Raw genomic sequence first — 17,918 nt, 5'->3', positions numbered from 1 at the left:
TTCAATTATTTTCGAAACATTTTTGTGAGTGTGAACTGTGTTTTTATCTGCGGCAGATTGTCGGAACATTTGCAAGTAACTTAATCATATTATTTATTGTGTAGTGATACCCCCGTCTCATTGCTGTCAGTTTTAAGCTTCTGACGATTAATTTCCATTTTCTCACCTGATACTTTATATAAGCAAGAAACGGAGAAATCAACCTCTGCTCTGATTTTTGGTTATGTGGTGAACTCTAGAAAATTCAGCCTTTTTTTGCGTGAGAAATCCAATTTTTGCCTCATGGTTGTAATCTAGCTTTCAATTTTTATACCCACAATTTTTAATTTTTGTTTCTTCCTGTATGGTTGTGACGTAGTTCTTATAATTTGGAGGCTTTTTCGGTCTGTTTTTCGACTGTATAGAAATTTCAATCAGTTGCCTGTTTTTTGTCCCACCTGCAAATGGAAAAAATCATTAAAGAGTGCAAGTGGAAGAGCAACTGCCTTGTTCTAATTAGTGTTCGATGTAATTAGTTGCCTCTGAGTTATTCAAAATTTGAATTGAGAAGTCATTTTTGCGAAACAAGTTTTTGAAACAATATTAAATAAATTTTCCTGTTCTCTTTTTAGCTGATCAATTTTGATATTTTTTGATCAGCTAATTTTACTATCAACTCTTACTGTTGGTTTGAATTGGAAACAAATACTCCATGTTAAGGCGTATTCGAAGAAATTTTCTATATTTTATATTAAATGATTAATTTGTTATTTTGACTAACTTGAGCTTACAACTTTTCTGATGAAAAATTATGCCCATTGGTTTTTTGCTATTTAAAAATATTTTTGCTGTTTGAAGGTTTGCCGATGCCTATAAGGCGCTGATAAATTATTAGCAATTTTCGGTAGGAAATATTTTTTCAGTTTTTTAGACAGAAACTTGTGAGTCAAAAGCTGGGTACTTTCCAACTTTTCACTAAATGCTGCTCTCGAATTTGGTGTAGAAGATGTTAAACAAAATCTGCACATTTTTGTTAGAGCAGCCTTAGAGTTTTTAAAACTGTGCGGCTTATAACTCCAACTCGCAGATTAAGCTATTCTTAGTTTCGGCTATTTTTCAGCTAGCTGGATCCGAAGGTATTTTTTTCAAAGCAACAATTATTTGAATCAATTAGTTTTGTGGTCTAGAATTGTAGATGTGCTATAATGAGTACTGTTACCACCTCAATCATTACAATATTTTTGTTGAAAAGTCACCAAGTTTTCAGGCCTCCATGTTGCAAATGAAGTTTTTCAGGACTGTTGCCGCAGCACTAGAACCTGACAGTCTAAAATTGATTTTCACATCAATATGATGGTATATGTAACTTGTAAATAATATTGCCCCCTTTTTATGAGTCTACGGAAACTATAAGTATTGCAACAAGGCATAATATCTCGTTAACAAATGCTATTGGAAACAGAATTTTAATCACCACGGCGAGTTTTTACTAATTGATTAGCTTGACTTTATCAAAGTTGATAATCTTTTTAGCCCCTAGCTAGAAGAACAGTTGCAATTCAATCTTTTCTGTTGCACCCCTCCCCCCCCCCCCCCCACCACCTTGGTGGGCATATAACTTTTAGGCACCTAGGCGCACTGCTGTATTGTTACATAGTAACGTGCTATGTAGCAAAATTTGCAGTTGGTGGCATAAAACCACGGGGTGGGGGGGGGGGGGGGGGGTCAATATACATACAATTTTTTTTACTTATTAAGGAATACTTTCTTGTTCAGAATAGGTAAAGCGATGTCTTCACTCGACATCCGTCTGTCTTCGTGAACTTTAAAAATGAGGTAACATTGCACGTGCTTTCCGAAACGTTCGAGATTTATAAAACGGTTAACTTAACACGACCTGGACATAGTGGAAATATCTGGCGGAGATATATTTAACACCACACTTACAGTAAGTACACATTAGATACCCCAGGGTACGATTTCATCGTTCAATAAAACTTCGAGGCAGAGAGCTCAGTTTGAAAGATTGAACTTTGACTTAAAGTTTGCCCTAAACTTGAGGTCCTAATTTATGACACTAAGTTTAGCGCAGAAAATTCGACTTGATAGAAATCTACTTCAGACGTTTAGCTGCGCTACCGCAGACGCTTGGTTTATTTCAACTCCAAATATTATACACTTTGGTACCCTTTGGTTCTCTAAATACGTTGAAAAAAAATCTTAGTCCCACGGGTCTCGTGCCCAGCGCTCGGGTGCAAGCGCGCTCGTGTCAGGGCACTGCGTCACTCGGGCAACGTTTATTTTGTTCTAACATATACCTTAAACATTCACCTGCACTTTTTAAAATGCCGAAAGTCCGCAGTGCCAGCAGTTAAATTCAAAGAAATTTACTTAAACAGAAGTTGGCTTCCGTTGACTTTCGTCATTTTAAAACATGTGCGTTTCGTGTTTTAAGCATGGTTAAGTGACTCTGGCAATGGTTTTTTTGCAATTCTGACACAATATCTTGAACGTCTCCCGGTTCTTGATAAATGCCAGAAGTTCTCAATGACTTCAAGCAGAGTCACGTAACAATTATTTAAAACACGTAGAAGCAGGTTTGTAAATACCTGCCAGATGTCAAAATAAAAAGCATTTAAACTTGAAAGTTGCTTTTTTGAAGCAAAATATGCAAATATATGTAAAAGATTTTCTTCAAAATTCATTCTGGCTAATATAAGAAAAATTTGTTTATTTTTGAGATTTAGGTGCTTAAAAATTAAAATTCTTCCATAGAAGCATATACACCCTACCTCTTTGTTCGGGAAAAAATGTACAAATGTCTGTCCACTTGCACGTAAAGAAGAATTTTTTTTTATTTCTGAGCATTTCAGTTTAGTTCCGTCCCCAAACTATACTAACAATTTCATCAATTTTTCCCGCAAGCTATATAGAATAAAGCAATCTACTTCTCCCGGACTTTTTTCACTATCTTTCTTTAAGATTTTTAGCCGTAACTTTAGCCAAAACCTTTTGATCTATGGTGTAGAAAAGATTTAATGGTTTGTCAAAACAGCGCACTTTACACGCAATTTGGTAACTATTTTTCCAATATAAACTGCTAGGGACAGTTATGCACCTTATAGCGTCAAGAGGATTCTAATGAACAGTAATTCAAATGCTTTATTGGGTTTTCGACTAAGTTATACAAAAACATAAATGCAAATTTTTCGTCCGCGAATATTTCTCTTGTCCAGTCGGGCTTTAACTTGATATACTATGCAAAGCATAGGCAATAACAGAATAAATTTAGTAGAGCAAAATTTAAGACTGGAACAGAAATTTTAAATAAAGTTAAATTTTTGTTGGTAAAATCATCAACACTAAAATACCAAGATTTTCAACTGCGAAATTGTTAAAAGAAGAAAAATTAAAACGACTACAAATTTTAAGAATGTTTTGAAATTGTCAGCTGTTGTTTTTCGAAGTTGTAACTTGCGAAGTTGTCATTTCTCTATTGTACTTCAATATGCCCTTTGTCATAAGTAGAAAACTTCATCAAAAAATAACAATTGCCAAAACTTTGGGCGGCAGTTTCAACACTTTTTGATTTACAATATAAGATACCAGATAATTTTTTTAAAAAAAGTAACAATATTGCACATAATGGTGCGTAGCTATGTATAATTTGAACCATTTCAGGATATTGATTTTAAATGATTGAAATGGCCCATTTAATTTGTTGGGATCTCCACATCGCTCGTATATTGTTTTCATAAAAATCACCAGCATCATTCTCATTTCCCTTATCTGACAATAGTTAATCAAAATTTCTCAAGAGAAAAAATTAACCGCAGTGTTAATAAAGAAGATATCGTTAAGCTATTGGCCAGACGGTGGGCGCGACTAATTTTTTTATCCAGACCATTGACTTGGGTAGCACCGCAATCCATGTCCGCGACACAAGTTGGTCTTGCCAATACCTGTCTTGGGTCGCGAATTTCATCCTGGGTTGCTATTCCGAATAATTTTAATTGCCTTTTATTTGTGGCCAAATTGTACATAGAAACAGAAAGTAATGCGTAGGCCAAATATGTTGGACTAAGAAGAAAAATCAGTGCCAAACTAGCTGAAAATAAGTTAGTTTGGGTTAAACAACATAACATTTTTGTATAATCAGATATTTTTCGTTAGTGCCCCCCAGTACGTTATTCACTCCCCAAATACACAGCACGTGCTATTATATTGTAAATCATTATGAAAAAATATGTCACCTGCGTCTGGGGGATGCAAATAATATGCAACTATTAAGCTGGTGGGGCACAAACGGAAAATGTGCGCATAATCCCAAGATATGAAGAACTTTTTATACTTTAATTTCAAAATTTCAAAATTTGAACAATATTGTACAAATGCTTTAAGAAAAAGTTAAGAAATAGTTAAATTATCTACGGGTTTGTTAGTATCACATACAATTTTTTATTTAAAGTATATGAATTCCGAAAGCTGATGTACCACCTCAAAAAATGAGCACGAAATCAAAATTTGATGAAAATTGAAGACTGCTCTCCATATGGCTCAATTAATTATCACCAATTTGCTGATTTTTCTTGCATAATTCATGCTAATTCGCTGGTGTAATTTTTTTATTTAAATTTAAAACTCAATTTCATATGACAAGATCTGTAGGACAATCTGTTTCTTTTTTTTCAACAAACATTCTTGCAGAGATAAAAGTGTCGAATGCGCCTTACACTACCAATTGGCATTTTTCCACTTTCGTTAAAGATTCATTTGAATTCGTTTTTTAAATCACACAAGCAACGTTGCAACATTAAGGCTTCTCGTCGTAACGTCATCAAGGCGAGCGCGCATCTAAATGGCCCGGCAAATCTATCTGTATTTGCTAGCAGGTACTTTGTCTGTGCCGATTTTCGGCTCAGATTGGTCACTGATACGTTTTCGTAACATAAAAATATTAAACCTAAAAAAACGCAATCGATTTAGTACATTAGTAGGCTCAAAGAAAATTATGCTAAATGAACTTTTTCCGAGCTTTCTATGCCAAATAGAAGAGATTTTATGTGCATTCAATCTATATAGAATAAAGCAATCTACTTCTCCCGGACTTTTTTCACTATCTTTCTTTAAGATTTTTAGCCGTAACTTTAGCCAAAACCTTTTGATCTATGGTGTAGAAATGATTTAATGGTTTGTCAAAATAGCGCACTTTACACGCAATTTGGTAACTATTTTTCCAATATAAACTGCTAGGGACAGTTATGCACCTTATAGCGTCAAGAGGATTCTAATGAACAGTAATTAAAATGCTTTAATGGGTTTTCGACTAAGTTATACAAAAACATAAATCCAAATTTTTCGTCCGCGAATACTTCTCTTGTCCAGTCGGGCTTGATATACTATGCAAAGCATAGGCAATAACAGAATAAATTTAATAGAGCAAAATTTAAGACTGGAACAGAAATTTTAAATAAACTTAAATTTTTGTTGGTAAAATCATCAACACTAAAATATCAAGATTTTCAACTGCGAAATTGTTAAAAGAAGAAAAAATAAAACGACTACAAATTTTAAGAACGTTTTGAAATTGTCAGCTGTTGTTTTTTGAAGTTGTAACTTGCAAAGTTGTCATTTCTCTATTGTACATCAATATGCCCTTTGTCATAAGTAGAAAACTTCATCAAAAAATAACAATTGCCAAAACTTTGGGCGGCAGTTTCAACACTTTTTGATTTACAATATAAGATACCAGATATTTTTTTTAAAAAAAGTAACAATATTGCACATAATGGTGCGTAGCTATGTATAATTTGAACCATTTCAGGATATTGATTTTAAATGATTGAAATGGCCCATTTAATTTGTTGGGATCTCCACATCGCTCGTATATTGTTTTCATAAAAATCACCAGCATCATTCTCATTTCCCTTATCTGACAATAGTTAATCAAAATTTCTCAAGAGAAAAAATTAACCGCAGTGTTAATAAAGAAGATATCGTTAAGCTATTGGCCAGACGGTGGGCGCGACTAATTTTTTTATCCAGACCATTGACTTGGGTAGCACCGCACCCCATGTCCACGACACAAGTTGGTCTGGCCAATACCTGTTGGTTTGTTGGTTTGTTAGTATCACATACAATTTTTTATGTAAAGTATATGAACTCCGAAAGCTGATGTACCACCTCAAAAAATGAGCACGAAATCAAAATTTGATTAAAATTGAAGACTGCTCTCCATATGGCTCAATTAATTATCACCAATTTGCTGATTTTTCTTGCATAATTCACGCTAATTCGCTGGTGTAATTTTTTAATTAAAATTTAAAACTCAATTTCATATGACAAGATCTGTAGGATAATCTGTTTCTTTTTTTTCAGCAAACATTCTTGCAGAGATAAAAAAGTCGAATGTGCCTTACACTACCAATTGGCTTTTTTCCACGGCTGAACCATTCCCAAATTATTTCCAACATTTTAATGAGCTGCAAATATAAGATCTTGTTCGGGCCTGGTCGGAAATTGTTTCCAGCAAAACAAAAACCTTAACCAGAATTGGAAAAGAAATTCAGATGATTCGTAAAGGTGACAAACACACTTTTGCTAAAATTCATTTCAATTCGTTTTTTAAATCACACAAGCAACGTTGCAACATTAAGGCTTCTCATCGTAACGTCATCAAGGCGAGCGCGCATCTAAATGGCCCGGCAAATCTATCTGTATTTGCTAGCAGGTACTTTGTCTGTGCCGATTTTCGGCTCAGATTGGTCACTGATACGTTTTCGTAACATAAAAATTTTAAGCCTAAAAAAACCGCAATCGATTTAGTATATTAGTAGGCTCAACGAAAATTATGCTAAATGAACGTTTTCCGAGCTTTCTATTTCAAATAGAAGAGATTTTATGTGCATTCAATCTTTTCGTAAGGCTTACATGGTTAAAAAATTACGTAATCTTTTCTCGCTGCTTAAATGGCGCTGCAAATGGATTGTTCATTTCCCGCTCTAAATAGCGTTGCTCATTTAGTTTACTCGGTAACATCCTCCGGCCGGGATGAAAATGCTGGAAGGATTGGTACAAGCTTAACGAGTGGGCGTACGAGCGATCCGGAAGACTTGCGTACGACGGCGGAGCGGGTGACGCTGTCGGAGCCGTAACGGAGTTCTTCAATCCGAGCAGTTGAATAGTAGCCCCTAGGGTTGCTTTCTTCAACGATCCAAACTAAATCACCAGCCTTGAGGTGATGCTTGGCAGGCGTCTGCCACTTAGCTCTACGGTTCAGCGCAGGTACATACTCCTAAATCCAACGTAACCAAATTTCATTGGCGTAGGACTGTGCACGGGCGTACCGCTTACGATGATCGAACTCGTCGACGCCAACGATGGTCGGAATTCCGGTTGCTTGGTTACCGAGCAGAAAATGATTAGGTGTTATTGCGCCAAGGTCGGACGGATCATCGCTTACGGGCGTTAAGGGACGTGAGTTTAGTGCGTATTCGACCAGACAAAAAGTAGTGTTCAACACCTCATTTGTGAGGCGACGCGTACCAAGGATAGTGTACAGTACTCTTTTAAAACTACGAACTAAACTCTCCCAGATACCGCCTTGGTGTGGCGCACTGGGTGGATTGAACCTCCACTTAATGCCCTTATGTCCAAGTTCGGTGGCGATGTTAAGCGTATTCCATTTTTCCATACATTCACGGAGCAATTTCTCCACTCCAATGAAGTTCGTACCATTATCCGACCAAATCGTAGCAGGAGTACCCCGACGAGAGACGAACCACTCCACTCCCATTACACAGGAACTAGTGTCCATGGACGGGACGACTTCAACATGGACAGCACGAGTAGTGAGACAAGTGAAGAGAAATCCCCACCTCTTCTCGGTAGTCCGACGAACTGTGAAGTGGAATGGGCCGAAGTAATTAACCCCGGTGTTGGTAAAGGGAGGAGACTGGTATGCGAGTCTCTCATTTGGGAGGTCTGCCATGATTGGTTAAAGAAGTTTATGAAGTTCATGAAGTTTACTGATGGCATAATTTTCCTGTACCTTTGACCGTATGTAATCGATGCCCTGATGATGGTTCTTCAAATGAGTATGCCGCAGAAACAGCTTAACAAAATTATGACCCGCATCCAGCACTATAGGATGCTTAGTGTCAAAGTCAATTTCCGCCAGCCGTCGGAGTTGGCCAGAAGAACGGATGAGACCATTAGGCCCAATAAACGGAGTAAACTGAGCAATACGGCTGCTCCCCTTAACGGATTTGTTGTCAGGAAGATCCCTTCTTTCGGTATTAAAGGACTCTCCTTGAACCAGGTACTGGAGATGACGCTCGGCTTCGTCAAGCTCAACAGGGTCCACTATGCTGCGTCTACGGTACGGTAACTTTCATGAGATGGTAAAAGACGGAATACATATGCGGTGACTCGAAGTAGTTTTTGATAAGAACTGATTTATCAAACGGGATCAGATTAATGCTTTGTTCCTTAGGGAGCTTGGTTACGGATGCGGCTAGAGATGAGATGGAGTTATCATCTCATTCCTTAGTTACAACGCCGAGCTTGATGTTATCAACGACGTCAGCATTTGGTACAAAAGGGAATTGCTCAGTTCTCAAGAAGTCAGGACCCCTCACCCAGCTACTTGATTGCAAAACTTCAGCGGACATACCACGCGTGCCAGCATCTGCCAGATTATCACAAGTGGCGACGTGGTTCCATTGGTCAATGCTGGTGTTCTCCAGGATTTCACTAACACGATTTGCAGTGAAGATTGGGTGTTTATTGGTTGAGTTTATCCACTGCAAGACGATGGTACTATCTGTCCACATAAATACTTTATCCACAGCAACCGTTAATGCTCGACAGATTTCCCTTTTTAACGTGCTGCGAGGAGAGCGGCTTGTAATTACAACTTAGTAACTGTCATTACCTTCATAGTTTCAACGCGGGCCTTGCCCAGGACAAACGCCAGCTCTGTTATAATGACCCCGAGAGTGCAAATTGCTTGAGCCCTAAGAAAACATACTGCACTGAATACGTCTTGCGAGCTATCACCAAACATGTGGAGTTCAAGATGTTGTAACGGTCCTGAAAAGTAACTTCTTGGTATAGTGATCTCAGCTAACCGCGGCAGTTCAACACACCAGCAAGGAATCTGTCAACTGTATCTTTAGGTAACTCGTCATTTTTCTTAACTCGTAACTCGTAACTCGAGGTAACCACGTCGCCAACTTTTTCCATTGACAAGCCAAATGTCTTTCAATATTAACCGAGCACCAACAGTGAACGGTGCGACAAGACCAATTGGGTCGTAGACCTTTGACACAAGACTTAAGACCAAGCGCTGGGTTCAACTCTTCGTGATGGTGCTGTTATTACCCCTACTCACAACCAGAATATCGTTGTTGTGATCCCACTTAAGCCCAAGCACGTGCATTGATTCCTCCTTGGATGAAACGATGACCTTCGGTTCAGTGGATTGAGCAGACCCATCAATTCGGTCAGCCAGATCTGGTACATTGCTTACAAACTTTGTAAGCTTGAACCCACCTAGATGGAGAAGAAGTACCAATTCCTTCGACCTAATGAAGGCCCTCTCGGGGAATTCCACTGAGTCTAAGTAATCGTCAATGTAGAAGTTCTCAAGAACGGCTTTCGCAGCTTCTGGGTACTGCTTAGCATTATCACTTGCCGTGCGTTGAAGTGCGTAGTTGGCACAGGTAGGCGAATCTTTTGCCCCAAAGATGTGGCGTGTATACTGGTGTACCACAACCTTTGATGTGGGGTCCTCCCGCCACAAAAAGCGCAATGGTGGCTGATCACATGGTAACACTCCAACTTGGAGGAATATTCCCTCGATGTCGGCGGATACGGCAAATGGATGTTGTCTGAACCGTAGGAGTACATAGATTAGGTTTTGCATTAAGTCAGGTCCGGTGAATAATGACTTGTTAAGAGATGCGCCGTGGAATTTAGCTGCTCCGTTTAGTACCCTACGAACCTTGCCCGGCTTGTTCGGGATAAAAACCGGATGGTGTGGTAGGTACCACTCTCGTTCCGAGCGGCTCTCCACCTTATGAAGATCTTTGACCCTTACTACGTAGCCCTTACTTTTCCCTTAAACTCTGATCTTTCGTTAGCCGCTTTTCCAACGAATTTAATTGAACCAGCGCTGAGAAATAATTGTTGGGCAGTTCGAAGTTGTCTTCAGCCCATAGCATTCCTACATCGTACCTTTTTCCATTATGCACGGTGGTGTTTTCAAAAATGTTATGTGCACGCGCATCCGAGGCGGATCGTGGGTCTACTTGCTTAAGTGCGCCGTACGACTCCATGTCGTACCAAGATTTTACCTGACTAGCGAGTTCGAAATCCTGCTCCATATTTGCTTTAAAAGAAGTCGAGACTAGACCTGAAGACGACGGTAGAGGGCCGCTTGGAACCCAACCTATGGGTAAGCGAACAGCAAAAGGCGAGCAATTCTCGCCGGCAGCGAAGTACTCTAACGGGCGCATGGCATGATACACATCCTGTCCAAGTATCATCTCAATGTTTCTATAGCATATGTAACGTGGTCTAGAACTGCTAGGTGCGGGTATGTTTCCTGTAGTGCTTTAATGTTGATGACATCGGCGCCTACTTTCAAATCTTCCTTTAAGTAAGGGTTTACTTTAAATGGTTCAAATGCTTGGTTTGTTCTCGCGTGGTGTTACAATTAGTTCAACTAACTTAGTGTCTACAACCTCCTCGGTATTTATACACTTGACTGTTAGTTTCAATGCTGTACCGTGCAAAACAAGTCTATTTGCAAGATAATTGGAGACCCAAGAGTTACTGCAAGCGGTATCGCACAAAACTAAAGCCGTGGTATCTTTACCAGAAGAGCTCTTCAACTGTAATTCAGTCACCTGAAGGAGGCCTTTCACATTACTCACTCACAAAGTGGTGGTCTTATTCGATGATTGGACACTTGGAAGTTTACTTTGATTTGCGCCAGCATCAGAATTATTGTTGATGTTTAAAGGGGATTCTGATGGATAAACCCTCTCAGCTCCATGGAGAAGTGTATTATGGGAGCTGTTGCAACCGTTCTTCCTGCATTTCCTGGGATTTGGGCATTGCCTGAACATATGCTGTTCTCTCAAACATGAGAGACAAAGTTTTGCTTCCGCCACTACCTTTGCTCGCTGAGTGGGAGAATTTTCTTTAAATACCCTACACTCCCAGATGCGATGGTTACATTTACAGACGATGCAGCGAGGGTTTGGAGGCGTTGCTGATGTTGAGGCTGGTCTCTGAGTACTCTTAGTTTGTGTATTAGCAGCAAAAGTTCTTGAGGCTACTTTGGTCTTTACTACTGAGTTTGTGTTATTCTCAGTTCTTGCTTTCGATGAAGTTTGCTTCGTTAAATCATGTGCCTCGGCCTTCTCCTTCAACCAATCGTTGAAGTCAAGGAGTGTTGGCTTAACCCAATGTTTCTTCACTGTGAAGAGTGACCAAGACTCTTTCAGATTGGGCGGCAACTTTTGCACAGCCGTGTTAAGAAGTGAGGCGCTCTTAAGGTCTGATTCATATGAAAGTGATTTAAAGTCCCCAACAAGACTTGAAATTGTTGCAGAATTGTTTATGGTGTTATCACTATTGTGCATCTTTAGTGGAGGAAAAGAGCTGAGCTTGTCTAAGTGTGCACTGACTACTGCCTGGGGTTGGCCAAATTTACGTTCAAGTGTCTTAAGTGCATCCTTATACATTACACCACAGTATGCGAACTCAGCGATGGCGGTTTGAGTTTTTCCAGTTACAAGAGTTTTTAATTATGTTAACTTGACATCATCGGTCAAGGACTGTGAGTCTATGGCACTTTTAAATTGTCCGAACCATTCATGCTACTGCAGGGGATCACCAGTGTACTCTGACAACTTCCACCCGGGCAATGGATCGTTCTTCTTACAAGTGATTGCGTCCGCCAACTGCTTTATCAAATCCGCGGAGTCCAAAGAAGGAGCCGAAGGTGTGGGATGCGGCGGGCCACCCCAACACAATGGGTTCGGAACGGTAGCTCCATACGTTGGCGGAATGATCGAAGTGACAAAGTTGGGGGCGGTACCTGTGGAAGAACAAAATGGATTCGCTTGCATGAGGTCTGGTGTAACGTAATTTTGAGGCCCTGCTGCTGCTTGTACATGAGAGGAGGGGAACGATGTAGTGATTTGAGAATTGATTAACGGGGCCGGTTGTACGGTGTATAAGTTTGCAGATGTACGTAGAAGTGGTACTGCATTAGGTGGGACTGCTGCCGGAAAACGCCAGACATTTGGATTCGGAGGAGCAGGAGGTGCGTGGGTTATAGAGACAAAATTTTGGTGCCGAAAACTCTTTTGTGGGGGTGGTGGATGAATTAATTGAGGTACAAAAACGTTTGCGGAGGAAATGAATGGTGACGAATCAGCCCAATCTTGAACAAGTTTCTTGCTCTTGACTGAACTTCTTTCCGTAAAGAGCCCACTAATTTTGCCTGTACCAGACCCGTCTGCTGATTATTTTGTCATCAATTCAATTTCCTCAAGGGCTGCAGCAGCTACTTCCTTGCGATGATCCTCCTCAAGCTGCTCAATTTCCAATTCCGGCAATTTCGTTTGTTTTTCAATTTCAAGACGCTGTCCAGCAATGCGAAGTTTTGCCTCATGTTGTTTCTCAAATTCCTCCCTTTTGAGTTTTGAGAGTTCTCAGTCTCGTTGACGCTGACTTGACCTTTTTGTGGAAGTCATATGGAAACCTGATCTTGAATGGTAAGAGGTATGCAGCTCTGCTGTCTCTTTGTCATGGACCGAATTGATATACCCTCGAGCAGCAGCAATGAACTCATCAGTTTTCTTTTTTACAGTCTCTAACCATTTTTCAAGGTTCTTACAGGCAGCATCTGGATCTTCATTGTTTTGTGCCAGATCAAAGAGCTCTTCATTCTTATTAACTACTCCTTGCATCCTAACACTTAAGTAAAAGCATCCCTGCACTTAACAATCAGACGTTCGATCTTAACTTTCCTGTCTTGCTTATTAACAGCATTGTTAATTTCACCGTAGATGTTATTAAGTTCAGCCTCTAATTTTGCCCTTGCACTATAAAGTTTGTTAAATTTGTCCTGCAATGTTGCCATGATCTTATCAAAACAGGAAGCAAAAGTTTAATTTGGTACTACTATAAAGTACACACACATACCACAACACAACACAAATGGGTTAAACCGAACCCTAGTGTCACGGTTTGCTTAGCAAACCGCCAAAGATCAAAGTGGTTCGTCGAGTACAATAGTACCCGGCAAAAAAGGACGAACGGTGAGCGCAGAAAGCGCGACACGGGATAGAACGGGAGACGGGACGGACGGGAAGAGACGCCGAACGAGTAACGCATGACGCAACGGGAAACCGCACGGACAAACGGGAGCGTCGGGCGAACAGCGCGGGTTGAAGCGGGAAGTTGGCACGGGCTGAGCGGAAACGTCGGGCGGACGGCGCGCGACGAAACGGGAAAGCGGCACGGACGGGGCGGAAACGTCGGGCGGACGGCGCGCGACGAAACGGGAAAACAGTACGGACGTGAAAGAAAACGTCGAGCGGGTAGCGCGCGACGGGACGGGAAGCCGGGATAGCGCGGGAGGGAGACGGTAAACCACAAGCGAGGAGGCGGGAAGATCTATGCTAGCAGACCAAAGCAACAAACTCGACGAAACAAACTAGCCGTAACTCCAGAATAAACTTAAGTCACACCCCAGAAAGAAGGAGAGAAGCTACTGCCAGGTAAACTAGCACAAAACATTGTGGGGATTTTTCTACAGCATCAAAACATCAAACAACTTACGGCAACGAAGTAGCATAACCAAAGTTGAAAAGGTCAGGAAGTATACTAGCCGTAACTCCAGAACAAACTTAAGTCACACCCTAGCAAACCACCCTACCCAGACAACAAAAACGCATACTACTAAAATTAATCAAGCTACAACAACTTGCTATCAAACAGGTGTGGTGAAAGTCGCGAAACAAACCAGCCGTAACTCCAGAATGAACTTAATTCACACCCTAGCAAGCAACGAGACTAAACAACCAACCAGCATACTCGCAGAAAAAAATTTACTACAGCAAAACTCAAGATACTACATCTACAACAAATAAGCGGGGAAGAGAAAGAAACACGGCGACACGGAAACAAAAAGACGGAAACGGAAAATGGAACCAGATAACCTGCGGAAAACGGACGGTAGTGAATAACTCAAAAAATGGGGAGAGCGAAACTTTTAGTAAAGTGCTATTGGAGAGGACCAACCACAAACTAACCCGTAACTCGTGAGTAAACTAAGTCACGCCACCAGTCAGCGGGCAGACTCCCACAACAACGAAAGACTAAGTGACATTAAGGTTATCAAAGGCTTGAGTGAGTTCCGCCTCCTCGAACGCATGACGGGTGCGAAGTGTTTTACGACGGCGCTTCGAGAGCTTTTTGGTCGGGAGCGTGTTATCAAGGACCGGAGGTTGTTCTTATGCGCTAACACTATAGTGAGTGTTTTCAGCTCAAGCGGAGGTTTTTGGTGTAATGCTCTGTACTCTTTAAGTAAACTAGGATCTTTCTGTTTACGTTTAGACACATTGTCTTTCACTATGTGAATTGTAACTAGAGTACTACGCTTGAGCTGTTCATAAATATCAGGAGTTCCCTCTCTGGGGCAATACACTAGCTTCTATGAGCTCCTGATACTCTTCAAGCACTGCAATAATCTGCGAAGGTGTTAAAGGCTAATTGTTGTTACTGCGATGACGGGATAAAGAATTGTTCACCACATCATGCCACATAAATAGCCTCTTTTTATCACGGAAGTAATGACTCGATTGGAACTGAGCAGTTTTTCGTACTTTCACCGCGTTAGGAATGAAACTCAGACCCGTTATTGCGTAAATTCCTTTTTATAATTGTCTTGTAACGCTTGAGGCAAAGTTTTTATGGCGTGATGCAGTGAACTTGCAGCTAATATGAAAACCATATAATGTTTTTACAACATAACTGATGTGAGTTATTTGGAAAAATTGGAACTAACGAAGCCACCATTGAAATGCCTTTTTGTCAATACGAAGGTACAGCTATCATTTGTAGGCTTTTAGAATATACCTTCTAAATTATTTTTAATTTCTGTTATTTTAAGTCTAAATATATAAAAAAGTTTCTCGGCTCCCTTCTCCAAAAAATAGTCTATTTCGCTGAGACTTGTCAAGATAGTACTACATGCTTTTCTTTACAATCTGGCGGAAAAGGATTTGTGAATTTCAGAAGCTTTGCTCAAACTCCGAACCTTGATGTTTTTTAAACTCAAAAATTATGAGGGGTAGGTTATCGGTGTCCAAGGGAAATTGCCCGAAAAAATGAGTATGAGTCAAATTAAGAGGGGTGTGCTAGATTTGCCGGTTATTAATCAATTCACGACAATCAAAAACGTTTTTCAAAGTAAGTTGTTTTTATTGGATGAGTCTTACAGTTTTATTGCTAGTATTCGTTGCATCTTTGTCCGACACCGATGCCAACACCGATGCCAGCTTCTGATTAAACTGAAAGTGGAACACAGGTTAAAGGTTCACGATTGTCTCCAGTGGTCCTCAAAGCTCTCGATTTGAAAGTCCTGAACACTTTAGGGGCTGGTTTGAATTCACCACAGTTCAGCTTCATTTTAGATGTTTTCGACTTCTTTTAACAATTTTTCTGGAGCATCGAACCTCTGATCGACGTGTTAGTGTGCTCGTTTAAATGTGGACCCCATCTTTAACTCTCATTGGTAACTGAACACTCCGTAACTGGCTAGCACTTTAAGTTTAGCGCATAAATGCTCAATAAATTCGCAATCAGGACATTGATTCTGTCTAAATTGACCGCTGTACTTCAATTTCAATTTATGAACTAGGCGTTATTATAAATTTAAAGGCTTAAAGCTGCCCCGGATTTATGTAAAGTTGCCTCGGATTTAAGTAAAGTTGCCCCGGATTTATGTAAAGTTGCGCCGGATTTATGTAAGGTTGCCACGGATTTAAGTAAAGTTGCCCCGGATTTATGTAAAGTTGCGCCGGATTTATGTAAGGTTGCCACGGCTGTGTGTTCGCGGCACCAAAGATAAAGTTGACAAACACACTTTCGTTAAACATTCAATTCAATTCGTTTTTTTAAATCACACAAGCAACGTTGCAACATTAAGGCTTCTCATCGTAACATCATCAAGGCGAGCGCTCATCTAAATGGCCCGGCGAATCTATCTGTATTTGCTAGCAGGTACTTTGTCTCTGCCGATTTTCGGCTTTAGATTGGTCACCGATACGTTTTCGTAACATAAAATTATTAAGCCTAAAAAAAGCGCAATCGATTTAGTATATTAGTAGGCTCAACGAAAGTTATGCTAAATGAACCTTTTCCGAGCTTTCTATGCCAAATAGAAGAGATTTTATGTGCATTCATTCTTTTTGTAAGGCTTACTTGGTTAAGAAATTACGTAATCTTTTCTCGCTGCTTAAATGGCGCTGCAAATGGATTGTTCATTTCCCGCTTTAAATAGCGTTGCTCATTTAGTTTACTCTGTAACAATTCGGTTTCGGGAAAAAACCATGGAAAAAAACATTTAATTTTAGATAAGAAACAAACCCCCAAAAATATCTCCACGGAAACCCCACCCACCCCCCCCCCCCCCACACACACACACACACAAACATTTAGCGCGTTTGGCCATGCCTCGCGGGTTATGACCATGTCTTAGCGGCCCGTGGGACTTGACATGGATCTATCACAACTAAACAAATTTTCACGACTGAAATTCAATTCTAGGGGGTATTTTTACGTGAGGTTTATTTCTGTGGGGGTTTATCTCTTATCTAAAATTGTTTTTTTTCCGTGGAAGTTTATTTCCCAGACCCATGATCATGATCACACAACTATCTAAGTAGAGATCATTTTATTTTAGGACCTCATACTGAGATAGGTCAGAACACTGGATAAACAATCGCAACATTACCATGTTATCTTGTTTAGGTCACAATGATGCTGCCAATTCTGATCTTGTCCCCTTTTCTTGCTCTGGAATCAAATGCTCTGGATAAGACTCTGGAAGCAGGCTCTGTTGGATGCGAAGTTACCAAAGCCACTGTTGATAAAATTGAAGCTTCTGGAATCTTTACTCGCAGGTCAGTCAGAGGTTACGAACGGAACTTTTAAACAAACAAAACCTCCAATCAACATAGAATATCAATTTGAGCTTTGTCAGGTTTAGTTGAGCGAAAAAGTTGATCGTGTCTAAAATTTCCCCTTTAATAATTACCACCATTATCCCTAATTCTAGAAATTCTGAGCCAAATTTTGAAAAGTAAAAACTAAAAGTCTCTGCTAGGCCAATCACCAAGTATAACCCCATTGTTAGTTGACCACATTTTATTAAAACTACGGAAAAAGAGTACTGGTTAAAAATTGGATGTAGTTATCGGACAGACAGCAATGTGTAAAGCAATTGAATTCGGCTAGCGTGTTTTTATTACGTTTTGGAGCCTTTTTACAACCCCCGACGCAATTAAGAAACATTCATAGAAGATTTATTGGCATCGAAGAAATCTTCAACTTGTTTAAAAATGTAAACGATGGAAAAAATTTGACTGCGTCAGCAATATCAATGTTTTTGTTTGCTTTCCTTACATTCATTTTTGCTTTGAGGTAATTAAGGAATACCGGTATTCCCATGATAAAGATTGGCTTTTTTGTTTGATCATTGTGGTTTCTTGGGAGGAACTTTGCCTCAAAAAGAATTTGGTGAAAAATAATGTTTATGCAAAAGTTTTTGACAATGGCGTACCATTTTTGATCTCAAACAAAGTTTCGGCAATTGATTGATCTTATGTGATTGAATCATTTGTGCTAGCTAA

At 40.0% G+C, this 17,918-nt stretch overlaps 1 protein-coding gene across 1 annotated transcript in view; it reads left to right on the top strand.

The window, feature by feature from the left end:
* Positions 1–1,820: 1,820 nt before the first annotated feature.
* The window catches only part of LOC142336851 (uncharacterized), a 117,880-nt gene continuing 101,782 nt past the window's right edge, over positions 1,821–17,918 (top strand). The window contains exons 1-2 of the mRNA XM_075385806.1: positions 1,821–1,927; positions 17,038–17,189. Of these exons, the coding sequence (XP_075241921.1) occupies positions 17,044–17,189 (146 nt within the window). The 5' untranslated portion in view covers positions 1,821–1,927; positions 17,038–17,043. The remainder of the gene's footprint in view (positions 1,928–17,037; positions 17,190–17,918) is intronic.

This window comes from Convolutriloba macropyga, chromosome 3 (genome assembly GCF_964194025.1).
Source record: "Convolutriloba macropyga chromosome 3, txConMacr16.3, whole genome shotgun sequence".
NCBI classification, from domain to species: Eukaryota; Metazoa; Xenacoelomorpha; order Acoela; family Convolutidae; genus Convolutriloba; species Convolutriloba macropyga.
This window is presented reverse-complemented; position numbering and strand designations above follow the sequence as displayed.